A 27,469-nucleotide genomic window follows, 5' to 3' on the forward strand; every position below is an offset into this window, starting at 1 on the left:
TATTATTATTATCATTATTATTATTATTATCTTTATTTACAATTTGCTTCAATTTTGCTTACAAAATCCTTAGTTTACCGAGTCCAATCCATGGGCCTTGGGAAAACAAGAATATATTCACAATACGAGGTGTAATTAAAATAAAAAATAAAATAAATCAATTTAGAAAATAGAAATCAAGAATCAAGTAATCATGAGAGTTTTTCTAATGATGTGTGCAGTATTATTATTATTATTATTATTATTATTATTATTATTATTATTATTATTATTATTATTCCTACGTCAAAGTATTGTCAGAGTCTGCTAAGGGTCAGTTCACAACTTCACAGTCTATCGAATACCTTCCTAATTATAATTCAGCTTTGCATCTACGTACATCAAAAGAGTTGGCGTCCAAATGTCTTCTGGCTAATTTTTCAATAACATACATTTTCTGCGACAAACTGTTTAGAAACTGTAATTTGATAGTGACAAAAATCGTTATCTCGTTTGCTACTCCTGCTTGTGCGTAGTCTTATTGAGAGCTTGGGATAGACCGGCCCAGTTTAATCCAATGCAAGTTCAACGAGAGAACATCATATCGGCTTACGGTATTATGTTGGTGTTGTTAGTCATATCTCTGGTCATAACTGGTGAAGCACAATCCAGTGGGAAAGCTGGTAAGATTAGATTGAGTATCATTGCTCATGGACTAAACTGTGACATCGCGCGACGTGAAAGTGTTTTGTTTACTTCCTGGGTGTGAAGACCTTGTCACAGAATATGATTCAATAATATTTATTTATTTTAAACCTTTTAGTTTGAACTCTAAGTTTGTTTTATTTTTATTAGATGTATATAAGTCATATATATACTTTTATCATTTATAATGCATTGTATTTAAGCGCCATTGAACTTTAGGATTTTGGCGCTATATAAATAATTTATTCTATTCTATTCTATATTTCCCTGTCATTTTAGATTCGTATTATCACGTTGGCTGCTTTAAAGAAGACCTGCGTAGCAGAGCTTTGCCTATCCTACTGGCTAATTACAGCCAAAGTAGCCAAATCGTCAGTAAATGTGCCAATATATCAGGATTAAATGGGTATAAAGCGTTCGGTGTGCAGAACAATGGTGAATGCTGGACCGGGATAGACACCATCTTTGTATATGCCAAATATGGTAAAGATACTATCTGTACGAATGGTGTTGGTGGAGTCAAGGCTAATGATGTGTACTTCCTGACTCGTAAGTAGTGTCGAAAAATAAATAATGTATGATCAGCCGTCTTGTTCAAATGTATCTCAAAGAGGACTTTTCGTTTATCCATTCATAATCATAAGCATATCTATCATAAACAACATTAAGTGTGCACTTAAATACTGAACTTGCAGAAAGAGCAGCGGGAGAGGGGATAGGAGTGGCATACTAATCTCTAATATTTTACTTCGCGGTCTTTGACTTACATTTCATAGCAGATACTCTAGTCTCTTACATGCTTGCTGTTAAGTTTACCGGGGTGAACGCCTTGCTTGTCCTTGTAGCCAATGAAAATACAAGCGATCCAAATCTAAATTCGATTCAGAGTTGTGCAAAAGTCGCATGGCACAAGGCATTCAGTTAACCTTCGGCATCCCTTGTTGAGTGTCTCCCGTGATGCAAGAGCCGTTCTCTGGTTTCTCCAATTTTCCTCTCTCCAGCTGCAAAAATTAATGCGCTAAACAATTGACCTAAAATCCGATCCCTACTACTGTACTACATAAAGCACTACTACTGACACTGTTCATATCATGTAGGTTATAACATCAGTAATGGAGTCTACTATTGGCACCTTGGATGCTTTAAGGATACATGGGATCGTGCCTTGTCTGAACAACTTTCTGAAAATTATTGGCCACATGGAAATACAACTTCAATAGGAAGATGTGCTAGGATGTCAAGGAGCAGAGGATACAAAATTTTTAGCGTACAGTTCGATGGGCGCGAATGCTTTTCTGGACTGAACGCCTTTTCCACCTATAACAAACATGGCATTGCTACAAATTGTGTGAATGGTATAGGTGGTGCCTGGGCCAATGACGTCTACGCTTTTGTCCTCAGTACGTTAGCATTTTAAACTCAAATGTCTTTTCCTACTTTTGCTTATTGATATCACAATGTATTACAATTTTAGACTTGAATATAGAGTATTGCGCACTGTGATTGCTAAAACTGTGATTATGAAGTTTCCCAAAGTTTCCCAAAGCGGAAGCAATACTAAAACGTTTTCTTTTCCAGAATTTCGACTTTTCTCTGATATTCAAGTCTAAAACAATTATTTCCCTCAGGCTCAGTGATTATCGGTGATCAGTATTTTTACACAACTTAATATAATAAATCCAACTTGCTCATTGGCCACAATATACGTCTAATACTGTTTTAGTTTATACCAACTTACAAACCTCCAAAGGACGGGTTGGCAAGTTGGTATATACTAAAACAGCATTACCAAAGGCGAAGTGCATATCGGTGAAATATATATTCACTGAAATATAACGCGTACCCACACACGCTCGTTTGTCGATGTGTGCCACTTGCATAGATAAAATTGAAAAAACTCTCTCTTCGTTATTTATTAAATTCACTCGTGTTAAAAAATACTAAAAACAATTATTTCAGTAATTCATATATCTAGAAACAGTAAACTCGTACTCGAATACGGTATCTTATAGTTTATTCGTTACCAAGAGACTATAAACAGCCCGAATAACACTCATGATTCCAATGATTCTTAGATTCAGACTTTTTACTCGCGAGTTGATTTGACATCAACCTGGTACTCAAGGGAATTTAGTACTGTCAAACACTGATAAGTGAGTGAAAAGCGTTTTGTGCTTTCTTAAGCGCTAGCTAAAAAAAAACTATAATTTATTCATAATTATATCGATATGTTAGAACCATACAGCTGTAAGTGCATGTCGCCTAGAACAACAGTATTCTGCCCGATTGAAAATATTCGTGATACGTCTCTTTTGTTATATCATGATTGCAATGATTGCAATTCAGCAATACAAATAAGATTTTCCATAATTGCATCAAATGCTTGACCATTTATCACCAGTTTATCACTAAATGTGATTTTTCTACTTGCTAGTTTGTCCCTCTGGTTTCATTCACAATGGCAATCTTACAGAATGTCAACCTTGTCCAGTGGATCATTATGAATACAACAACAACCAATGTAAGACATGCAGAGGAGGAGAAAAGACTTGGGGAAGAAAAGCTGTGACATCTGCAGCACAGTGCACCGGTTAGTAGTCACAACTTGATTAAACGTATTTCCTCGTAATTGTTTAGTGTTGCATTAAGGTCACTGCAATTTTGTTTACAGCTTACAATCCAATCATAGTGTCCAGCTTTGAAGTGAAGGTCCCTACCGATGACCTCAAACTAGGTTTGATCGTGGCAAATTTTACTGCAACCTACGAACAAGGTTCTGTTGTCATTCCACCCTTGACCTACACGATAACAGGTGTTACTGAATCTTCACAAGAAAGTGCTCCTAATGTTATATCTGGTGATATCGATTCCTGTTATCAACCTGCCAGTAACTCTTCACTTCCTTTTTGCATTTACCGTAACAACGGCAGTATCGCCATCCACAAAAACTTCACCTGTTCAGACGGCGATAAGTTCGTTATCAGCATCAATGTTTCTGACTCAGGAAATGATGCCATTGGAACGATTATCAACACGAATGAAAATGTTACAATCACTTGTGTGGAGTGTAAAGATGTAAGAGGGTTATATGAGAAGGCGAGGAACGCCTGTTCAAAAACAAACATTACTGTACAGATAAACGATACGACACAAGTGGTTGTCTTTAGCCTAAATATCCAATCAATCAACGAGATACATGTTACAAATATAACGGGAGATAGATGCAGTACCTTCAATGTCAGTATGACACACGATCGGATAAACGTTAAAACAAACATCATGGTGTTTTTTGATAACATCGAAGGTCGTACAAGCGTCAGGTACAGATTTAAAAACCCTATGTTCGTGAGAGGACCTGCTATTAGCATTACGTTGCTTAGCAACGAATGTATTGAGTCAGCAAGCTTGACATTGGTAGCTGTACCTAAACATCCCGAAAATTGTGATGAGAGATGGACATGTCTCGATGTTGTGTTTAGCTGGAAAAACTCACTGAATGTTGAAAAATGTGGATTAGATCCTGATAATCTGCGCATGCGTTATGGGCACTGTGTGGGTAAGTTTGCTATTGCATATCTGCTTCTGATGAGCTTGTGTTTACGGAAAATCATTTGAACAGATCTCTACACCTTGAGCATAATGTTTTCCATTTTAGACTACGTGTCATTCTCTTGAAAATATATAAGATATATTCTTGAGTCGCATCCATATTCAAGTGTCTTCTCATGAGAAATGATACTCTGGGGAATGACACGTGGCCTGAAATTGGAAAAAAATAAAGCTAAAGGTAAAAATCAAGGTTTATTACAAGGTTTATTACAATTGCAAGTTTAGTGATATTGTGCATCCTCATGCATGCAGACAACGCCTTTACACTATTCCATGGCTTTTACCTGTGAAGATATCTGTGCGTATGGCAACATTCTTTGTATTTTTGACTTATTTTCAGTAAAACCCCAAATCAATAGAGGACCAGAATCCAAGAATGTTAAATCCGGAACAGCAGTGACACTATCTTGCGCTGTAACAATGTCTCCTCCTGCTAGTATCACGTGGTACAGGAGTTCAATAGAAATTCCCACGAACACTGTGACAATGGATGTTTCTAATCAGGGTTACTACTGGTGTAAAGCAAGTAATAGATATGGAACAGCAGAAAGTAAAAGGGCTTTACTAGTGGTTACAGGTAATGTAGGACTATTAATTCAGCACATCTTCAATATATATTTCCACCACACCCTTCTCACGTTATCTTGGCACTGTTGCGCCATTGATTAGGTCTTGTCACCCAGCATAACCCTGACTTTACACATCCCTTACTCATAATTATTTTTCAGATTACTTCACGTCTGTCATAAGTTTCAAAGCAAATGATAAGCCAAATAACAAAAACAAAGTAAGTAACTTGTATTTAGTTATCATTCCATTCTGTTATGCCATATCGTCGTTCCTAGTTTTCTTTTGTGCTTTGATGCATCCTTCTTAAAAGTATCTTGGATGCGAGGCTAACATGGAAATACAAAAGAAATGCCACAAATTCCATTGAGTAAAAGTATGATTTCTTTTGTATTTCCATGTAAGCCTCTCATTAACGATACTTTTAAGAAAGGTCCATTGGTGGGATTCATGTTCTTTGACTCAGAGGAAAGTTCCACTGTTTGATTGACTATTGTTGGTATGCGTCACCTTTCTTTACAGGATCCTTGCGAATCTTGCGGACAAATTGCTGATTATCTTTCAAGTACATTTTCGCCAAGAGAGTATAAACACAGAACTGTATGCAAACACTGGTGAGTAGTGGAACAATAACGAGTCGACAAACTGGACTGTGTTTTATACTAAAAGATATGAAATAAAGACATCTTACCTTTTTTACGAATTTCAAAATAAACATTTGACAATATATTTACATGTTCGTTTATTTTTATGGTATGTATTGTCGTGGTAGGGAAGAGAGGTCCAACAAGATCGCAATGGAATGTGTTATTTACGGAAAGAAGAAAATCCCAAACGAAGACTTCTACGACTATTATAAAAGCCTCGTGGAGATTCTCAAAGAAGGAGCGAAGACAAACAAGATACAAGGCTTGAAGATAGACTGGAAATCAATCTTGGTCAAAGACACAGGTATCGACTCAAACCGGCGATTTACATAGCTATGTATTTTGTGTGTCACAAGCCTAACATATTTTTATGAGTGGTATTGTCTTGTTCCAACACCCTACATAAACGTCAATCTCGCCTCATTATAGAGACTGCTGATGAATTTCGGATGTAATGCAAGGACTTAAACGTATGTTTATGACTCAGTATCCCATCACATATTCATAGGAATTTGTATCAAGGAAACAACAGGCAAGCAAAATATCCAAGGTTTCTTTACTTGGCAGTCAACCAAAATAGGCGACTCAGTGACTGTCGAGTGTCCTTTGGGACCGAGTGGGTCGTCTGCTACGAGAAGATGCGGCGGAGACTTCGATACTGGTGCTGTGTGGACTGACCCGAATAATGACATCTGCTCATACAAGTCAAAGAAAACTGAGGCAATGAATAACTTATCCAAGGTAGGGTCGACTAAGATTTTGCTTATTTTATATATATATAAAGCTGCAGGTGACCATGAACTTGGAATGGATTCATCATTTTCTATTTACAGATGAAGCTCAACTTTCGCAATGTCAAAGAAGTTGCTAAGAACTTCACCAAGCTGTTCAAATCAAGATCTGCTAAAGACATGTCTGAGGCTGATGCCGATCTTGCTGCAGACATAGTGGATAACATCTTATCGGTAGAAGATCAGCTGAACGAGGTAAAAACCTCACTTTCATCCTGAATATTATACTACAATTTAAATCAATTTCCCCGATGACCGCTTACCCTTAAAAATGCCTTTTTCTTTTTCTTTCCATTTAGACTGCTGATATAGTCGTTGAGGTGATTGACGTTGTCATGGAAATGAACAAAGAAGTCCTTGCTGGAAGCTCAAATGCTCCAACAAGGTAAGTATTTTTTTCCAATAAATGTTCTTCTGAAAGGTTTTTCATGTTATCAGCACGTCCCTTTGTAAGTGAGCGATGCCTATTTTCCATTTACTTAGTATTTAGCTTGATTTTTCATCTTACACTTATTCACTTGAATCTAGTGAATTGAATTGAATTTTTCCGTTCTTTAATTGATTAAAAGTACTTTTTATTTCGCCAAATACATTGTATGATCAAGTCAACGTTTTTTGATAAAGGGAGGCTATAAATAAATGCAAGGAGGTGCATGATCGAGGAGCTTGAGTCCAAATTGGACTAATTTCCTAATTACTTTAGGTAAACATCTTTCACCTCTGTGTATGTCAAGTATCAACACTAGGTCTTTTTTCAACTCTATAGGTTTATCATTGCGTTAGATAGGCTTAATCAGAAGATCCCCTTGGAAGACGGCTCAAGATCTAGGGTTATCAATAGCACTAATGTTGCCATACAAGCAATAGAAGTGACTCGCCGTACCTTCCAAGGTGTCACATTTGGTAAGAAGACCGAGGGAGGCAGCTCTCCTGTTGCAACTGTCATGTCAAGTCCAAATATTGGCAATGGTAATGGTAATGGCAACCGCAACGGCAATAACGGCAATGGTGACAAAGACGACAATAATGGTATCTTTGTAAAGCTACCAAAAAGCATTCTTGCAAGTAATATTCAATCATCCATTCGTATTGGGTTTATTTATTACGCAAACAACAAACTGTTTCAGTCAAATCCTCAAGAAGGAGACGAGGAACCATTACTAAGTGATGAAGTCATATCAAGCTCTGTGTACAATCAATCCGTGCAAAATCTAACCGAACCTGTTAGACTGACATTTCCAGCCTTAAAGGACAGTGATGGGAACCCTGGGACTCCGACTAGTTGTGTCTTCTGGGACGTAGTTCGTGAGTATACTAGCATATCATGGAAGAGAATTATGACTGACGCCAACATCTAGTTTGATATTAGTGACATTGGTGGAAATGGTGTTGTTGTTGTTGGAAACGCCGGCGGTGGTAATGGTGGTACGTGGCGGTGGTGGTAGTGGTAGAGTGGTGAGGTGGTATTGGCGGTAGGATAATGCTGGTTCTGGTGGTGGTACAGTGCCTGGTAATTGTGGCAGTAATTGGAATGTTGGTGGTTTGCGTTGGCAACAGAATAATGGTGCTGGTGGTGATGACGGTGCTAGAAATGGAGGTAGAGGTAGAGGTAGAGGTGGCGGTGACAAGGTGACAAGGTGACAAGGTGACAAGGTGACAAGGTGACAAGGTGACAAGGTGACAAGGTGACAAGGGTGACAATGGTGACAAAGGGTGGCCAAGGTGACAAGGTGACACGAGGTGACAAGGTGACAGGTGACCAAGGTGACAGGTGACAAGGTGACAAGGTGACAAGGTGACAAGGGTGACAAGGTGACAAGGTGACAAGGTGACAATGTGACAAGGTGACAAGGTGACAAGGTGACAAGGTGACAAGGTGACAAGGTGACAGGTGACGACGGCGACGGAGGCGTCCGTGGTGGTGGTTGTCGTGGTCGGGAAAGTGGTAGGGGTAGTCGTGGTGGTTTTTAACTTTAATTGCTGGTGCAATTTATCCAGATATTTATTTTATTTTAAGACATTTATAAATTTGCGCCATTTTTTCCTCATAATAATCAATATATGTCCATGCTCTTCATTTTATTGCCCAGAGCGTCACTGGTCCAGCCTTGGATGCAAGTTGCACAAGACAGACGATATCATTGGCAAACCGGTGGAATGCCATTGTAATCACTTGACAAGCTTTTCTGTGGTTTTTGCTTTTCGGTCAGGTAAGTCGCTGATGTTGTCGACGTACTCGTCAGTAAAAAAGAAGAAGAAGAAAAAACGATATCTGTCGAGCCTGTTGAAAATACTAACTCTTTTGCAACAAATCGGAATCGCTCGTATTTGCATCGGACATGTATCGGAACGGATTCGCATCCTTTGTGAAAATTCGTAAGTTCAAGGAGAAAATTAGAGATGTCACTCAAATTTGCGACAATTTTCAAACTTCTTAGTCGTTGGCCGAAAATAATCAAGCTCCTTTTTCACTTTATTATACATAAATTCAAAACGCTAATTGATCTTAATTACGAAGACCAAAAATGAAACAGAAAGAAAAAAATTAGTCTTCTTGACTTGCTTTCGATTCATCGATCTGTACCCTTTCCATTCGCGACAACTAAATCGCTGGTGAAAGAATAATGTTTTTTTTTGTACCTATAGCCTCACTGATATATACTACAGCCTACCATACTTTCGTCATATACAGGCAATGTACATCCAGCTATAGTACTTACAAAGCCTTTTCTATAGAAATATTTGAGTGGCACTCTAGAACATGAAGTTCTAGGATCAGTCCAACAAACATTTCATATATATATATATGCATCTATAGCCTGGTATATAATAAATCTACTGTTATCATATACAGGCAATATGCATCCAGTACTTAGAAAGTAGAAATGTTTGTGCGGCACTCTAGAACATGAAGTTCTAGGTCCCTACAAATATTTCCTATGTACCTATAGCCTGGTATATAATAAAGCAACTGTTATCATATACAGGAAATATGCATCCAGTACATAGAAAAACTCTATTTGTGCGGCACTGTAGAACATGAAAATGAAGTCCTAGGTCGCTACAAATATTGCGAGAATTGAAGGTATATCGAATATTTCTTAAAACGCTGTATATATTACAGTGAAAAAACAGAGAGAAATATTCGTGGGGAAGAAGGGCATTGCAATTTTTTAATATTCGAATCGTTGTGAATATATTTATTATTTGCTAAGGATAGTTCCAAAACTAGTTTTTAGCTGATTGGCCTGTGTGAAGAGTCTTGACAAAATGGCGCTAATTAATCCGGTGTCAGGATTTCCACCTGGGAAGGTAAGTCAGTATGGCTTGATAGCCTTAAATTCCTAAGCTATAGTATAACGTCGTAAAATGGAATTAACCAATCACAATAGTAAGGAAAGATCAAGCATTCTTTAGAGACAAATGTAATGCCACTAGCAAAAGACTAGAGGCTAACATGATTTTATCATAAGGCAAAGGCCTATATGTCTGTATTATTTTAATCAAGTAACGAGTTTAACACGTACTCTTTTGCACATATATTTTTCAGGTCTAATTCTCCTTGGTCTTATAATGTCCTATCTTCTACTGATCTTCTCTTGCATAAATTGCTTAACCGTGCAATGTTCAAAAAAACTTTTATGGTTTGATTCCGATCCAAGAAATAGGCAGTCAGATTACAACTCTTAATAAAAATCCCTTATTTGCCCAAACACGGTATACTTTAGGACTACTATGAGATGCATTGAAACTGCATTATAAGATTAAAATTCTTACTGAAACAAAAACAAAATTTGTCAAAAATTCTTACATAAGTATAGCCAACTGTGCCATTGGATCATTGATGTTCAATACAATTACGCACTTAGTATATTTGACCATGTCAGTATTACACCATTTGCTGTTCATTAACCGCAAATAATAAAACGTTGTATTGAAAGTGTGTTGTGGTTTATTGACTGCACCAAAACGCTAATGAAAGTTTGAAAACGTTAATGAACCCACGCAAACATATTCATGATTGTCAAATTCAATGCTAAATTTCTTAATGAAAGTTCCATCGCACTATTGAGACTCCGTTCGCCTTATTGTATGCCTGTTCGCTCTAATGACAATGCTTCTTCGCTTCAATGAATATTCCTTTGCGGTTAATGATCTAAATTTGTTATAATTGTAGGGAATACTGGGCTGTTTAATGAAAGTCACGTCATAACTTCTAACTAATAATACGAATCGAATAGACTGGAGAAACACTTGACATTAAGGTGAAACCTTAGTAAGTTCAGTTCAAAAAACTCTAAAACGACCTCTGAATTAATATAGCGTGTGCGATTGAAGGTTGTTGAACTGAGAATATTTATAATATTTCAAATTCAGTAGCTGAAATGAAGACAAAGCAAGTAATCTTTTGGACGTGCTTGATGATGTTATTCATATCGTTGGCCGTTAATAGAAGTGCTGGTAAGTTTGCAACATTCGTGATGTGTAGCCGTGTTACATGTTTCAAAAGCAGGTTGTCCTGCATATTGTAGGCCACTTATATCCTGAAAACTGCATATTGTAGGCCACTCGACATAAAAATATTGCCAATTATATTATCAATTTTAACCAGTCTTTTAAACCGAAATATTTTATTACATTTTTTTATTAATGTTAACTGATGCTACCTGATGCACTTTTAAAATACAAATATATAGAATACATATCTTTGATCCTTTGGTTGTTATATTCCATCATTCAAATAGACCGTGTAGATTAATCGATGAATCAAATCCAAAACACAACGAAATTAAATCACCGTGTCCTAAGGTACCCTAGTTTCAGAAAACTACTTACTACTACGTATTTAAGTTCTAATCACACCACGGGAAAATATATTTTAATTTTTATGAATACGATTTAATTTAAAGTTTGATGTTCATATCAGATTAACTATAGCTTTAACTCACGCCTGACGAATGTTTACGCTTGATCAGTAGACTGCAGTAAATTGCTAGAAAATTCTAGAATTCTGTAAAACGTCTATATGCATTTCTCTTTCTGTGACCACAGGACAAAGTCCGACATCAAATATATCATCACGAGCAGCAGCAGATCAAACAACAACAACATCAACAACAACAATAGGACCAACAACCTCAGCAATATTAGGATCACCGCCAACAACATCAACAACAACAATAGGACCAACAACCTCAGCAATATTAGGATCACCGCCAACAACATCAACAACAACAATAGGACCAACAACCTCAACAATATTAGGATCACCGCCAACAACATCAACAACAACAATAGGACCAACAACCTCAGCAATATTAGGATCACCGCCAACAACATTAACACCAACAATAGGACCAACAACCTCAGCAATATTAGGATCACCGCCAACAACATTAACACCAACAATAGGACCAACAACCTCAGCAATATTAGGATCACCGCCAACAACATTAATACCAACAATAGGACCAACAACCTCAGCAATATTAGGATCACCGCCAACAACATTAAGACCAGCAATAGGACCAACAACCTCAGCAATATTAGGATCACCGCCAACAACATTAACACCAACAATAGGACCTACAACCTCAGCAATATTAGGATCACCGCCAACAACATTAACACCAACAATAGGACCAACAACCTCAACAATATTAGGATCACCGCCAACAACATCAACAACAACAATAGGACCAACAACCTCAGCAATATTAGGATCACCGCCAACAACATTAACACCAACAATAGGACCAACAACCTCAGCAATATTAGGATCACCGCCAACAACATTAACACCAACAATAGGACCAACAACCTCAGCAATATTAGGATCACCGCCAACAACAACAACAATAGGACCAACTACGACAACAATATTAGGATCCCCATCACCTACAACAACAGTACGGCCAGCATCTATGTTATCATCAACAACAACAAAAGAACAGAATTCATCAACCATATTAGGATCACCAATACCACCAACAACAATAATAGGACCAACAACATCTATAATATCATCAACAGCAACAACACCAATATCACCAATGATAATAGGATCATCAACACCTACATCACCTACAATAATAGAATCCCCAACAACACCAATATCACCAACAATAATAGGATCACCAACACCAACATCACCAACAATAATAGGATCACCGACATCAACATCACCAACAATAATAGGATCACCGACACCAATATCACCAACAATAATAGAATCCCCAACAACACCAATATCACCAACAATAATAGGATCACCAACACCAACATCACCAACAATAATAGGATCACCGACACCAACATCACCAACAATAATAGGATCACCGACACCAATATCACCAACAATAATAGGATCACCGACACCAACACCAAATGCAACAGGATCAACAACATCAACAACAAAAGGATCACCACCAACATCACCATCAATAATGATAGGAACAACAGCATCAACAATAATAGGACCACCATCATTAACAACAACATCCACAGGATCAACGACCTCAACGATAATAGGGTCGCCATCACCACTAACAACAACAGAACCAATAAAATCAACAATAATAGAACAAACAACATCAACATTAATAATATCGCCATCAACAACAACAATAGCAACAAGATCAAATACAATAGCACTAACAAGAGCAACTGGAGCACCAACGACAACAAAAAGTATACGTAAGTAAATAGCGCCATTTCTGATTTCAAAAAAATGGACGTTCGCCAATCTGTTAGATTTTTTTTTAAATTGCTCTTCGGAAATGTATATTAATCAATTCAATAAATCAATATCAGCAATTCCATATTTCGTGCATTAAATAAATTATTAGTTCATCCGCCCTCTATAAGATATGAAGTGTTTTATTTTTGTTTTTAGATAAGGGATATCCGGAACACACCCTTTGTAATGGACTGTGTCTCAGGAATATCTGGAACACACCCTTAGTAATGGACTGTGTCTCAGGAATATCTGGAACACACCCTTAGTAATGGACTGTGTCTCAGGAATATCTGAAACACACCCTTAGTAATGGACTGTGTCTCAGGAATATCTGGAACACACCCTTGGTAATGGACTGTGTCTCAGGAATATCTGGAACACACCCTTAGTAATGGACTGTGTCTCAGGAATATATGAAACACACCCTTAGTAATGGACTGTGTCTCAGGAATATCTGGAACACACCCTTAGTAATGGACTGTGTCTCAGGAATATCTGGAACACACCCTTAGTAATGGACTGTGTCTCAGGGATATCTGGAACACATCCTTAGTAATGGACTGTGTCTCAGGGATATCTGTAACACACCCTTAGTAATTAATGTTGATTCAATAATATTGCGTTTTGTTGTCTTTGCTTTGTTGTTTCGTTTGTTTACTGTAATCAACAGAATGGCAATGCTATGAAATGGTCGTTTCAATACCAGCAAGGAAAAGCCCAAGGTTCAGTCTGGATTGTATTTTGATGGTGTTGCAGATCGCATTTTTCGGAAGAAGACAAAAATAAAGCCAAGATGCGCTGACAACATTTCTGACGAAGACAGTTGTGAGGTTTTCGAAATAAAGTTATAAATCTGTGTAGTGCAAGTGCTTCTACTTTTAAACACAAGTTTCACCGTAACAAATTTACCATGATTGTAATCACCAGCACAGTCCATAGCATGCAATCAATACGCCATTTTGCCAGCCATCATACGATGATGGTCAATATATATATATATATATATAAATGTAATTTTATTGTTTTGTAGATACAAATTTACATTCAATTCACATTCAAGTTACGAACATACAGGAGCAACGAAAGATTGACAAGATCATAGGACAGGTAAAAAAAAATTGCGAAAGTCCACTATTTTCATTCTATATATTTCACTATTCCAACTTACTTGACCCAGAAAAGGTATGTTTTTATTGGAGAGATACGGGAATGGGAATTGTTAACAATTCTACAAGTTTTTCCAAAACTACTACCAAAAATAAATCGTGAACAGAAAACAGCCTTTTTCTTTCCCCTCAAAAACAGTCTTGGTGTCCATAAAATATTCTCGAGACCCTACCCTCAGCATCTCCAGTCCCATCCCTCTACTCCCCAAAAACGCATACCTGTTCTAAGATAAAGCAATCCCGTGGACCTTTATCACACGGCGGCCATATTTATTCTCATCAAAATAAAAGCCTTTATTTCTCAAACAGTTGAATGCCAGCCTACGCTCGAAGGGATCTATTGTTCAACCAACATGGCTGCCGCTTGAAACAGGGCCATTGCACACAGCATCGAGTTTTCCCCTTCTCTCCTGGCTTGAGCCGAAAATGGGACTACACTCGTCAACTGGGAATTTTAAGTGTCAACATTAATCTATTTATTTATTTTATTTTATTTTATTTTATTTTATTTTTTTAATCTTCCCAGAAGGACCTTTAATTTTTTCATGACGAAGTCGACATCAAACTTCAAAAAAACTCTACTTCCGGCTTTACAAGTGCAAAACTAAACGTAAAAAATAAAAATCTTGGCGAGAACAGATGCCCTGTACATAATCCCTGGAAATACGTATTTACATCAAGTGAAGTAGAGTTATGAATAGGGTGTCAAAGTTCAACATTCCCGGCGTAAACTCTATTATCTATACTAATAAATCTTTGTGCTTCTTAGTAGTTTGTCATCTGATAACTTCCCGGTGATATAAGCCATCGTCGCAATCATCTTCAATAACGTTTTCTAGTAATACAGCCTCTTCGTCTGATTGGTTGGGTGATTTGGGTGATTTGGCTTTGTCTTGCCGTCGCTGGTACTTTACTTTAATATTATCATCTGAAGCATCTAGAGCTTTTCTTCTCTTGCGCATTAGAAATCCGTCAACAACCCAGAACATGACAGCCTGGAGAGAAAACCAAATAAAAAGACACAAAACATTTTTTCATTATTTTATAGAATTTGCTACGCTTAATAGAGACTGGTTGAAATAATAAAAATGGCGATGATGATAGTAATGATAGTTGACGATGATCAATCAATGGGAGATGAGGACGACTATGATGGCGATGATGACGATGATAACTGATGGTGATCGCGATGATGATGGTGATGAAGCATGATGAGAACCGCAATGATGGCGACGGCAACGATGATGCTGACGATGAATATGTTCATCATTATGAAGATGACGATTATGATCATTACAATTATATTCCATAAGGTGGTGCAGATCATGATTTGCCAGCAATAATCTTACGATAAAGTATTAAATCACAAAAACATATTTATTTACCGGCCAGAAGGTCCGGATAGGGAAAAACTGTGCCCGAGTTCTTGAATATACGGACCGAGGCCGTTACCGAATATAGGACGGTAAATAACTTATTTATTTTTTTCCCGTAGTTTTTTAATTGTTTTTGTTTTGTTGTTTAGCGGCCAAGGATACCGGACCGCTAGCGCGGGCCGATACTAACAAAATACTGCCCGCTCAAACAGCCAATCAGAACGCACGATATTTTAAGATACCGGACCGGAAAAAAAATAAAACAGCTAAAATAAAGTAAAATAATGTAATGCCTACTGTAGACAACATCATGATAGAGACAAAGATACTTACATTAAAGACAAAAGGCACAATAAGCATCACTATTGCTACTTCCATTTTGGGGTTATTCTTGATTGGTTTAAGGATAAACTTCCTGACGTCTTCCCAGAATCCAAGCTGTACTAGTAAGGCTACAGTGATTTTTTCAAAGATGACGACTAAGATATACACTAAACATTGACATGCCCAGTTACGGCACTGCGGAGGATTTCCTGTCGATAGGTGTAAAAGAAAATATTACCATTAACATTGACATGAGACCAGCAAAGCTTGGTATCTAGTGTGCTAATCAAAAAAAATCTCAAATTTAAAAAATATATATCTTAAGGGAAATTTTTTACTGAATTAAAGACTACTCTACTCACCGTATACGCCAGATCTAAAGGATTCAAGATTATATACATCAACTATTACTTGAGTAATACGTAGAAATATCCATATAAAAACCAAGCCTAGAGTAGAATCCAGTAGAAAATTGATAAAATACCTGTAAAAAAAAAAAATTTTTTTACAATAGTTTGAGGAATATATTCATATTTTGATTAGTAGGTTGTGGACAGGGTCATTTGTTTTGGTTGTTGTTTGCCAAACAGAAATCTATTGCATAAACCAACAAAGCTGAGTAACATGGTTGGGATTCACAGACCTGTACCATCACAATGATGTCCATTCACATTTACCCGAGGGGGGAGGGGGGGGGGGTGTACTCCACCAGAATTTGGGTAGGGGTATTCTGCTGGGATTCTGAAAGGGGTACCCTGTTTATGATAAAAAAACTCAAATTTGTGAACCCTGTTTATGACAAAAGATATAATTTATTGCACCGAGTTCCTGTTACAATAAACTCAGGAAGAACTTGGAAGTGAAAATGCAGAAAAAAAAGAAATAAAAAAATGTTCGCGCGTACTGTGTGCTGTCATAAAGCACACAGGGGTTGGCAGAACATGAGAAAAGTGTTAGGAGATGCATGACACGTAGCGAAGTGCTTCTGGACACTTCTTGAGTGTTCTGCCAATCCCCAAGTGCTTTATGACAGCACACAGTACGCGCAAACGTTTTTATTTCTTCATTTCTGCATTTTCACTCAAGTTCCAAGTTGACTGCACACAGCACAGCAAGCAAGTTTTTTATTTCTTTTATAAAATACAAATCACAATAATAGATAGGAATGACGCAACGGAAAGTGCGCATGTGTGCAATGTGCTCTCATAAAGCACGCACTCAAAACCAATCACAATGTGACATTCATAACAGTTATCTTATAATTCAAATTGGTCACTATATTTGGATTCTGTGTATAAGCACACTGCTCTTACCAAGTACAGGGATCTCCACTGAACAGACCTGAAAGTACAACATTAGCAAAATGGATAACTCCTGCTCCTACGGCTTGCTTTGAAGTGTCATAAAACCTGGAAAAATTAAAATGTTTAGACGTAGATTACTCTTGCTACATGCAATTCTATACTTTTTTTCTCTCTTTTAAATCAAATCAATCAATTATCGTGACAAGAAACTTTCAAGTACACCATACAGTACATGTCAACTTTTATATCAAGCTTTACTCTATATGTTAGTGTCGAGGTTGGAGTAGAGAAAGCTCACTCCATAAATGGTATGATCAATTCCATATTTTGGTTTTAGCTGATGTAGAAAGAGTTTTTCATCTATCGTTAGCTGCAGAAATTTTTCTCAAAAATCCAAGAAACCTATTTAACATAGATTGATTTACCTTTACACACATTTTTTGGAAATCAACTAAAAATTTTTACCGAAAAAAATTTGAGTAAAACAAAGGGGAATGCGACACTCAATGTTTGATATATTTATGGTTTTTAAGAGAATTGATTTCATTAAAAAGCAATGTCCATAATGATGGATTTGCCTAAATAAATCAATGACCGCACAGCATCCTAACAATAATTTAGTCCATTCAGTCAAAACATCAATAACAAAAAGGACATTTTGGCTGGCATCGGTGAATATACAAAAGACATAATTCAAGATAGCTTTCAAACATTATGTAATTAATGCGCAAAGCTGTACAATTTATAATAGTACAGAAAAAAACAAATACAGCTGTTGTATATGCCATCACATACCATATCCTAAATGTTCTTCTTTCTCCCGGAGGCTCTCTGATTCGTTTTACTAAATAGAATAGGGAAAAATAAAATTCATTTTATTTTAAAGATTGCTATTATTCAAAAAAAAATATTATAAAAATGAATTTGAAACATGCATATTACGACAATACACAAACACACAAAGAAAAATAAAAAAATAAAATGATACAATAACAATTCATATATACACATACCATACATATATATTATACTTATAATAAATAAGGCTACGAATACATTTTATACCACAAATATATAGATCGTGGGTATCAAATAAATATTAGTTATATAAATAAAGGAATACTTTTTAAAATAATGTTATTTTTAAGAACACATAATATGAAAAGGTCTTACTAAATTCACTGTTACGACAAATACATATACTTGAAATTAAAATAATTATTTCCAAGAATATAAGTAGAAATAATGAAATTTTCTTTTAATTTTAACAAAAGTTCATAATAGAATTAGAAAGGAGATAAATAATGAATATCATAAATAATAAATGCAATGAAGACATACTCTCATTATCTAAATCTTTGATCTTTTAATCCTATCACCTGAAAGTTCTTATTCATAATAAACCTTTCTGATATGGTTCATTCATTTGATCAAAAATATGTTTTCTTACTCATTTCTCTTAATTACTTTATTTTTTTAATCTTTTACTCACATACAAAAATTATGAATGTGGATTTTAGATTTTTGTAAAATTCAAATATATATATGTATATCCATGGATATTACTATCCATAGACATAACTATTTTAGACAGATTTCAATTGAGATTTACAAAGATGGAGAGCTGCCAGTAGATATTAAAGGTAGTCTTGATCATAAAATCGAAAGAGTGTGTGTTGGGGTGAGTATTGCAATATTGAGATGTAGAGAATTATCAAACTGTATGGCACTAAATTAAAATTATCACATACCTACATTATTAGGAAAGCTTGGCAATGCAAATCACACCATATTTTTTTCTTAGAATTAGTCTTTAAGAGAATCTGTAATATATTGGTGAAAAATTTGGGGAGGGGCTATAGTATACAAAGGTCTTTATAGCCTTTATTTGCAAAGTATGTACTTTTAAACTGTGATGTAAGCTATCTCACATAAAGTCATGCCAAGTCCGAGCAGCGTTTAAGCTGTCAGAATGAAAATCATAATGAAATCTATGGGAATAAAAACATATGATTATACAAATATTTCTAAAGTTTTCAGCTGCTAAGTAATTTAAACATATCAAATTGAAAAGCTGTTATAAGAGTGAATTCTTTTCGTATTCAAGCAGTGAGCACCAAAAACTATTTTCTTGAAGAAAGGCTGTTGTACAAGGCTAAAACCTTGTTATTCAGAAAGTTTAACTTGTTTGGAAGTGGAGATGACCGATGAAAGTGGAATCAAAGTGTAATAACCCAAAGTAAAAAAATTATTCAAAAATGAGGTTTAGTTCTTCATTTGCTTATTTTCCATATATTTTCTATAAAAAAGCCTGACAAAGCTACATTCTATCACAAATGCAACAAAACATCTTTATACATTTGAAAATACTGCTTCAAACAGGCATTTTATCATAGTACATCAGTTTCTAACTGTTTAAAAAAGGTTTTAAGTGTTACATGTAACCCAAAATGAAAAATGGAATCAAAACTCATACGAAAGTGTAGTTTTTGGTGCTTTTGGCCATCACTGCTCATTATTGGAAAAAATGGTTAGAAATTGTACATTGCACATATATAACAAGTACAATTCCATTCAAAATATATATGGTAGAAATGTGAGAAAGCAGCAATTGTCTAGTACTTGCATTCCGCAGGAAAATTATACCCAAAACCACACGAACTAACCACTAAATAACATAACAGAGATGTGAAATAAAAATCTAGCTTCCATAGCAGCCATGGGAGATAATAGACCTGATTGTCAATTATGTTGATTAGAATATCCCTGAATAATTATCCATCTACAAAGCTACCACATTTATCTACCAAAATAAATTCACACATATATAAGGATCCTTGGAAATTAAAAACTAGGGCTTCCCATGCTATATCCAGGATTTTTTGTGTCAATAAAATAATTTTAATACAAGACATTTCTGTGATAAATTTTTGGCGACATCTTTATACAAAATCTTCATCAGATTCTTACTAAAATTGGGATGTCAAACCATTGTCGCTATTTCTTAATTTTGTGCTTAATTAAGGCGATAAATCTTAATTAAACGAAGGAGTATATATTAAAATATCGTAGGATAGCATAAGATCTTTAAGAACAGAGCGAGATCAGAGATATGTTTTTTTTTCAAGAATTCATTCATTTTCACGAATTCAAAACATGTTTTCTTATTTACACATCCAAATTCTTGAATACGGATTAAGAAATATGGATTCATAAAAGAAAGGTTTATTTTAAGAATTAAAGGAACATGAAAGTCAACTAGAGTATTTAAATGAAATTCGATATGGGAAAAATTCCATAGAAATGTTGAAATACTTGAAGACAGCTACAGTACAAGCACGCCACGAGCACGAGAAAACAAATTATAAATTCATCTACAATTCACGGATGTTTTCCCCAACATTTACATAATTCAGAACTCAAATAAGATAGAATACTTACACAGTAATGTACTAAAGGCCACAACAGCTAAAATTCCTTGAATAAACAAACCAAATTCGTCTGTTAATTTACACTTGATGCCATCGAGGTCGGTCTCCGAAGCCCTTTTCGTTAAGTGAGTCGTTTTGACATTTGTGGCTTGTAAAAAGTCTGTTGGACCAGACCTGGTCGTAAGATTTAACAGAGATGGTACCATGAGTTCAATCTAGGGTTGGGTGATATTTTAGCCGTGTTTAAACGAATGATTTGACCGTAAATCCGGAGTCTTTTCCTGCCCTTTCTTTCGCCTCTTGAGTTCGTCTTCCAACTTCAGCAAGGGCAGAGCGCTTCCGGTTTCATTTGCCTTATTTGGATATCTGGACATGCGGACAGACAGACAACTACTGTAACTCTACCTTTGATAAAACGTGCAAAGGTAGGTACCCGCAACTAATAAAGTCCGTTGAAACCCAAAATAATATGTAGATGAGAAGGAAAAGGGGGAAAAGCAATAGGAAACAGATGTGCTGAAAGTGTCGTAATTTGAAACCACAGGGAGCCCATTCATAATGGACCGGCCTTTGAAGCCCAGAAAAAACTATCAATAATTTTAGGTTGTTTATTTCAAGATTTCCCATTTACAAGTTACTTTCTCTTCCTGTGAAAAAGTCGAAGAATGACATCTTTGCCTCCTTGATTACATGCACACTGTATGTAACACTCAGAAGACGCACATTGAGGTATGGGTCTTGATTTAGCCTGGGGACAGAAAACATCATCAAACATATAACATATATATAAATATATATATTATATATTATATATATGCACTGTTATTGCTGCTCCTTTGGACTACTCATGCCTGCCAACTCATTTGAACAACTATTGTTCTGGACTGAGAACAATAGGCATATTGGTCCCATATTTCGATTGCACCCCAGTAGCACCCAATCTAGATAGAACACGGATTATAATGCCTCCTGCATTCAAGAATCGGCCATCACCTGACCTCCCTGAAAGCTTCGTATTCATTGGTGAGTAGTACTGTGTACTGCGTTAAACTGCGTAAAGTTTAATTGATGAATATATATATATACCTGTCATTTCGTACACGACTTCATCTTCATCGTAACCATTTTGTTCATAATAGTAGTTATAGCCTTCTGGATAATTCTCAAAATATTGACCACCAACTCCGTAGTATTCCATATTCTGCTGCGATATGACAATATGGGGTTAATTCCTGACAACAAATTCATACCGCGTATGCTCGAAAAATTGTCGAGAATCAATCTCGTACCCAGAGCCTGCGTTTCTTCTGAAGAACGAGGGCTGTGGCATAATCCATTTTTTGACACCAGGATTTCTTGGACTTCCGGTATAAGAGCGCAGGCATTTAAAGACTTGCCAAAAATGTAAAATAAATATGTTTTCGATTTTTAATTTTTATTTTGTTCGGAAGTAAACACAGAACTTTGTTTTTAAAAAAATCATTTATTTAAGTGTCTTCTCGTTCTTCGCCGCAGGCCAGAAGAAACGCAGGCTCTGGGTACGAGATTGTCCGAGAATCTGATCTTACATCTATGTTTATATATATATATTTAGATCTAACCTGGTCGTCGGCTTTTTCTGTGGTGTACTGATCATCAACCAACTCTCCCTCGTCTTCGCCTTGCAAGGGTTCTTGCTCACCGTCTATGTCATCGTCATCCACAAATTTCACCATTCTTTTCCTCTGTCTGCGAAGACTTATGAAGTGGCTAGAGATAACAAGCCACCAAAGATTAGAACATAATTCAGTCTTAGTTATATCTCAAGTTTAAGAGTTTCTAGTCTCAACAGGAATCTAAGAGAAGTGGTCCCTTGTTAACAATGAGGGGAATGTATGACTGTGACCATGACGTACATCGCCGTGACCGTTACGGCGCTGAATATCAATTCTATAAAGACAAATAGTCGCCTTATGTGTGGGATTGGTTCAAAATTAGTCCCTTTTTCGATTGTACCTTGACCTTCGCGGTGAAGCGTGTTGTGATCTTACAAAATAATATGAAAACTGTGGAAGGACTGTTCCACATAGTTACGTGCCACTTATTAATATGATCAAACGCTAGTATCGTCTATATAACTTTATTTGTTTATTTATCTATTTAATAAATTATTTATTTATTTTCCGCGTTCACGATTGCAACGTACGTTCGTTAGCTCACTCGCACGTGATTGTTGTTGTCTCGCAATTTTGAATGTAATTTCAATCAGTTTTTCCCTGACGATGGGTTTGTAATCCGAAAGCTCGGAGCAGGAATATGAAAATAAAAATCGTGGATGAAACAAAAAAGTAGTAAAGTCGTGACTCCCACAAACAAAGAAACTCTTAAACATGAAAACTGTTGTAAACCACTTGCCTGCATGACCAGCATATCAAAACGATAGCGATTCCGGAACCAGCGAGAGCACATGCAAAAGCAATCTTTCCAGTTCTGGAGTTTAAATAGTGGAAAAGCTCAGGATAGTGACTTTTGAACCATCCGTTGTACTTGTTAATAGCGTTCTTGATCGAGGAAATATCAAGCAGGCTGTTTCCGGTGGTTGGGATTATTTTGGTGCTGGGCTGCAGTGTGCTGCAGAGTACAGTACAGGATTTCGTCTGGGTGTCATCTCCGAGGCATCCCTGAGCAATGTCCGTGGAATTTTTCTTTAGACATTCTCTTTTTCTTGTCTTTTGACCACTGTAACCACATGTTTTGCCCTTGCAAGATGTCCATTTTTCCCATGCAGACCATTCGATTGCTAGGATATTTAGTATAACAAAATTACTAAATTAATGAATTTATGGTCGTCCACCTCATCGCTTGAGAATCGTTTTGTGAGGATTGTTTTGTCAAGAATTCGAAGGGGATTCGGATACCTAAAACAGAAACCAGAACCTTTGCACTATGTTATACAGGAAACAAATAATAATGGTTTATCGTTTATAGAGCGCCCTTTCTATATGGATATAATCGAAGGCGGGTAGTCAAATTGCTTTTTTATGCAATTTACGATCATGAGAGATGGTTATTATGAGGTGTAGGCACTAAGAGTGGTCACTGACAGGGTTTTTCTACGTCTTTGCTGCCTGGTTCTTTTAAGTCCCTCCGATATTGGCTAGTAATGATGAAGTGTGGAGAGACGGGACCCCCATTTAAAGTGATCATCCGCGTCACTCGAAAGTCTAGCTATATATAGTAATTAGAAAGACCTCGCTTTCCCCCTTATTTTAAGTCACGGAGTGTTGGTCCAGCGGCCGGGACTCAAACCGCGACCTTCTTCACGAAGTTCGATGCTCAACAAAGTAAGCCAACCGGATACCGAAAACCCATTACAGTAAAGAATCAAGATTGATCAGCATTTGTGTACTATCCCAATCAGTCGAAGGAATAAATGATAAAGCGTAAAGTGTTTATCATTGGTAACCAAACTATAGTCTTCCTTCACAGGTGAGTCTAATGGGATCCCTGTGTAATAAAGGAAGGGAGGAAAGGCTTTGTGGGAGTCTTCCTGAGTCATATTAATGTACGAACCACAGGTAGCCCGCCAAAGAACGGCAAAGCAAAGAAACATACTTCGGAAAAAGCTTAATTAACGTTACCTATTACGATTTCCACAGAGGTTACTGCCATGTCACGTGATCCTGATGCATTGTAATGTCTATTGATAACCTCGCAGGTGTAATTTCCAGCGTCATCATCTTTCACGTGTCTGATCAACAGTCTCCTTCCCCCATCATGCAATTGCGCATGCTCAGTGGAATCTCCCTTGATCGTAATCATCTTGTTTGGCTTGGTAAGAGTGGTCCTTTTCCATGTGTAGTGAAGTGAAGGGTCAGAGTTGGCGATGCATTTTAATTCAAGTGGATTGTGTTTCAAGATGGAGACATGGATGGGAGACTTGGTGATGATCGTGGTACGTGCTACAAAAAACAATTACGGTCAAGGCCTTCACATGAAGGCTCCTTTTTGGAGTTTGCCTCTAGTTAAACTCATTTCAAACTACATTAAAATTTACAGAATGCTTTCACGACATTCGTATTCTCGAATCAGTCAGCCGAATGAACCCAAGTGCCAGCCTTATATAAGTGAAGGCAACCACTGCCCTTACAATCATTCATTTATTAATATGTGCACTTTTATTGAAAACTTCCCATTCAACTGATAACATTCTAGATGTGTCAGGAAATGACGCCGATATGTATTATTTTCAATAATTATTTTGGTTGCGAGGCTACCAGGAAATTACAAAAACTAAAGAAATGACTCAAATTCTATCTAGAAAAAGTGCATGGGATTTCTTTTGTGTTCTTCTATTAGCCACACTTCTGTCTATTGACAGCAACTTATGCATTATTACAAAGATCGCTGTCTGCGTTGATTAACAAAAATACCAAAATACCACCATGAACTCCCTATTCCTCCCCCTCCCGGGGCGTCTTCCTTCATTCGCCAAGAAAGGTAGTTGGGTTACAGTTAACGGTGTAGTGTACGCCAACCTCAAAAAAAGTTTGTATGTCATCACCGAATGTTTTAAAGGAATTCCTTAAGCCCCGTTTACACTTGCGATTTTTGCGGTGATTTTTGCTGCGATTTTTGTAGCAATTTTCGGAAATATGAAATCTTTTGTCTCATCCTTCAAAAGAGACATTCGTCTAGGAAAAACGTGGTATCCTGAAAAATAACTTTACAAGTAAATTCTTTGCCATTATTTATTATGGACAAAATTGCAAAAAAATCGCAGCAAAAATCGCCGCAAAAATCGCTTGTGTAAACGGGGCTTTATGAAATAACTAAAGCCCTTGATACTCACCAAACACAGAGATGTTAAACTGACAAGACATACTATGGCCACTTGCATCACTAAACGTGTATTTAACCAGTTTCAAACCTAATGGAAACCAATCAGCCTTTCCATTGATTCCTGGCGGTTCAACCTTTGTTGCCACCTTGCCGCTGTTGTCCTCAGCCACGGGTGGATTCCACGTCACTTCGCTTCCTCTATCAGTATGTTTCTTCGTTGCCAGGACGATTGACTTAGGACACTCATGTCCCTTCTTTATTCTTGGTGGTTCAATATCTGTAATTAAGATTTCAACCTGAAATGATTGTTCCAGGGTTGGTTCTGTTCTGTGAGTTAGCCGTACCCTAACATTGATCAGCCCAGAGGTTGGTTCAGGGTTGGATTTGTGAGTTAGCTGTGACCTGACTTAGATCAGCTTACGGGTTGTTTCAGGGTTCTGTGAAATCTACGTTCGGTTTTCGGATTGCCGCTCGTTTGTATTTATATCGCGCACATTGTTATGTTTGCTTTATTCACTCGACTTTAGCAGCGACATATAGAAAGAGACAGGTTTATTTTATGCGTGATTCTAACAGCCACACGGTTAGCTCAGTTGGTAAGAGAGTCTGTCTGTTGTGCGGGAGGTCGTGGTTCAAGCCTCGGCCGGACCAACACTCTTAAAATAACTGAGGAGAAGGTGCTGCCTTTGTAATTACATCTGCAAATGGTAAGACCTTCAAGTCTTCGCGGACAAGGACTTAAAACCGTAGGCCCTGTCTCCCAACCCTTCCTAACCAACAGTAAATGGGGGACATAAAAGAACCTGTTGAATTATTCGTGTAAGAGTAGGAGATTGTCTCCCGGTTCAACAGCCTATCCCAATTTGGAGGCATAACACTAACGTACTAACAAATCACTCATTATTGTAAGCTGCACGGCTGCTAATAGCGCCTTAATATGCAGCCCGTAAAGTCCTCCACTGCAATGTAAAGTAAAGCGCATTGAGACAATGTGATAATGCGCTATATAAGAATCCCATTATTTTTTTTTTCTTACCTTCACACTTGTATTCCAGCGGTGACCACTTCCCATCGTAAAGACATTCCGAGAAGGACGTCATTCCTTTCCCAGAGAAGCCTCGGTTACACATTACCCTACACGTAGTTGCTGGGAGAAAGGAAGAATTCCTACGACAGATATCCTCTCTAAATTTAGAGTTTGATGGTGGAACAATTGCGTCGCAAGTAACAGCTGAAAAAAGGAAAGACAAGCGATCAATATTTATAATATTAACACGTGTAATAGTTATTTCAATGACTTGATTTTCTTGAATGCTTTGCTGCTTCAAGCAACGCGCGTTTCGTGTTGTTATAGACCACATTACTCGAGAATTTACTCGCCACCAAATCAAATACCTGGAACAAGGCATGATGGCGAGGGAAGGGTCATACCAAGATCACGGCTCACACACCAATCGCATTGCGCGAGAAAAATCAGGCACTGCGCTTTTCACAGTCATGCGAAAACTTCTGTAACATGCCAAGCAGCACCTTGTGCGCGATATCCCATACCTAATTGATAAGCCTTACCTCACGACGTTACGCTGAATGGCACCGCACGCTACAGTACGCAATGGAATTTGAGCCAATCACAGCAAACGCGAAAACTACATCGCATATTGCTACTCAAAAAAATACCAGGAATGGCATGGCATGTCATGGCATTAGCTTTTCATTTTCGTACGAGAAATCTGCTCTATCACTTAACTTCTTCCAGGAGCTTTTTTTGGTTGAGTCCCTATGCTTGCTTGTTTTGAATGGACTAAATCTACTTTGTACGGTGGCCAACAAGGGTCACGGCAAAACAAAGACTGACGGCACAATACATTTTACATTTCGTAATTTTGGCATGTAATGTTTTCAAACTTCAAACCTTGCATTCCCTAGAGTTTCGTTTATTTGTTTAACGGTTGTGTATGATAAGACGTCACATGAATATGGATAACACTCAAAGAATCTTATTCTAAAGAG

General features: G+C 37.0%; 3 protein-coding genes and 1 long non-coding RNA gene across 9 annotated transcripts; 2 read left to right on the top strand and 2 right to left on the bottom strand.

Moving 5' to 3' along the window:
• Positions 1 to 231: 231 nt before the first annotated feature.
• Positions 232 to 10,566, top strand: LOC116297659 (uncharacterized). Of its 3 annotated transcripts, none has more exons than XR_016120707.1 (15): positions 232 to 662; positions 964 to 1,233; positions 1,782 to 2,084; positions 3,119 to 3,274; positions 3,356 to 4,240; positions 4,634 to 4,870; positions 5,022 to 5,080; positions 5,383 to 5,474; positions 5,633 to 5,811; positions 6,016 to 6,248; positions 6,341 to 6,493; positions 6,598 to 6,683; positions 7,065 to 7,603; positions 8,389 to 9,610; positions 9,849 to 10,238. XR_016120707.1 is itself a non-coding variant. In XM_031705923.2 (15 exons), exons 1-15 carry the CDS (start codon positions 557 to 559, stop codon positions 10,520 to 10,522), a joined length of 3,465 nt encoding a protein of 1,154 aa, XP_031561783.2. In that variant the 5' UTR covers positions 233 to 556; the 3' UTR covers positions 10,523 to 10,566. The 3 variants fall into 3 exon arrangements, 2 of the variants coding, with proteins under 2 accessions (XP_031561781.2, XP_031561783.2); XM_031705923.2 differs by lacking the exon at positions 9,849 to 10,238 and adding an exon at positions 10,476 to 10,566 and having other exon boundaries at positions 233 to 662; positions 8,389 to 8,508; XM_031705921.2 differs by having other exon boundaries at positions 8,389 to 10,238.
• On the top strand, positions 10,438 to 14,971 carry LOC116297660 (uncharacterized). 3 transcript variants are annotated; one of them, XM_089035196.1, is made up of 6 exons: positions 10,438 to 10,574; positions 10,676 to 10,759; positions 11,351 to 12,994; positions 13,194 to 13,867; positions 14,068 to 14,144; positions 14,513 to 14,971. In XM_089035196.1, exons 2-4 carry the CDS (start codon positions 10,684 to 10,686, stop codon positions 13,301 to 13,303), a joined length of 1,830 nt encoding a protein of 609 aa, XP_088891322.1. In that variant the 5' UTR covers positions 10,438 to 10,574; positions 10,676 to 10,683; the 3' UTR covers positions 13,304 to 13,867; positions 14,068 to 14,144; positions 14,513 to 14,971. The 3 variants fall into 3 exon arrangements, with proteins under 3 accessions (XP_088891322.1, XP_088891324.1, XP_088891323.1); XM_089035198.1 differs by having other exon boundaries at positions 13,194 to 13,862; XM_089035197.1 differs by having other exon boundaries at positions 10,476 to 10,563.
• Positions 14,434 to 20,981, bottom strand: LOC116297661 (store-operated calcium entry regulator STIMATE). The gene is made up of 6 exons (XM_031705934.2): positions 20,649 to 20,981; positions 18,003 to 18,051; positions 17,217 to 17,312; positions 16,266 to 16,387; positions 15,913 to 16,112; positions 14,434 to 15,198 (listed from the first exon to the last, which is right to left on the bottom strand). The coding sequence occupies exons 1-6, from the start codon at positions 20,842 to 20,844 to the stop codon at positions 14,980 to 14,982; spliced, it is 882 nt and encodes a 293-aa protein (XP_031561794.1). The 5' UTR covers positions 20,845 to 20,981; the 3' UTR covers positions 14,434 to 14,979.
• A 249-nt stretch (positions 20,982 to 21,230) lies between these two features.
• Positions 21,231 to 22,640, bottom strand: LOC148908876 (uncharacterized). Of its 2 annotated transcripts, none has more exons than XR_016120859.1 (3): positions 22,240 to 22,640; positions 21,725 to 21,839; positions 21,231 to 21,386 (listed from the first exon to the last, which is right to left on the bottom strand). It is a non-coding gene; the product is annotated as an uncharacterized LOC148908876 (long non-coding RNA). The 2 variants fall into 2 exon arrangements; XR_016120858.1 differs by having other exon boundaries at positions 21,725 to 21,842; positions 22,240 to 22,632.
• Between the last annotated feature and the right edge of the window lie 4,829 nt (positions 22,641 to 27,469).

This window comes from Actinia tenebrosa, unplaced genomic scaffold (assembly GCF_029948245.1).
Source record: "Actinia tenebrosa isolate PJP-AT-01 unplaced genomic scaffold, QUT_ActTen_1.0 PGA_scaffold3__52_contigs__length_22856419, whole genome shotgun sequence".
Lineage (NCBI taxonomy): Eukaryota > Metazoa > Cnidaria > Anthozoa > Actiniaria > Actiniidae > Actinia > Actinia tenebrosa.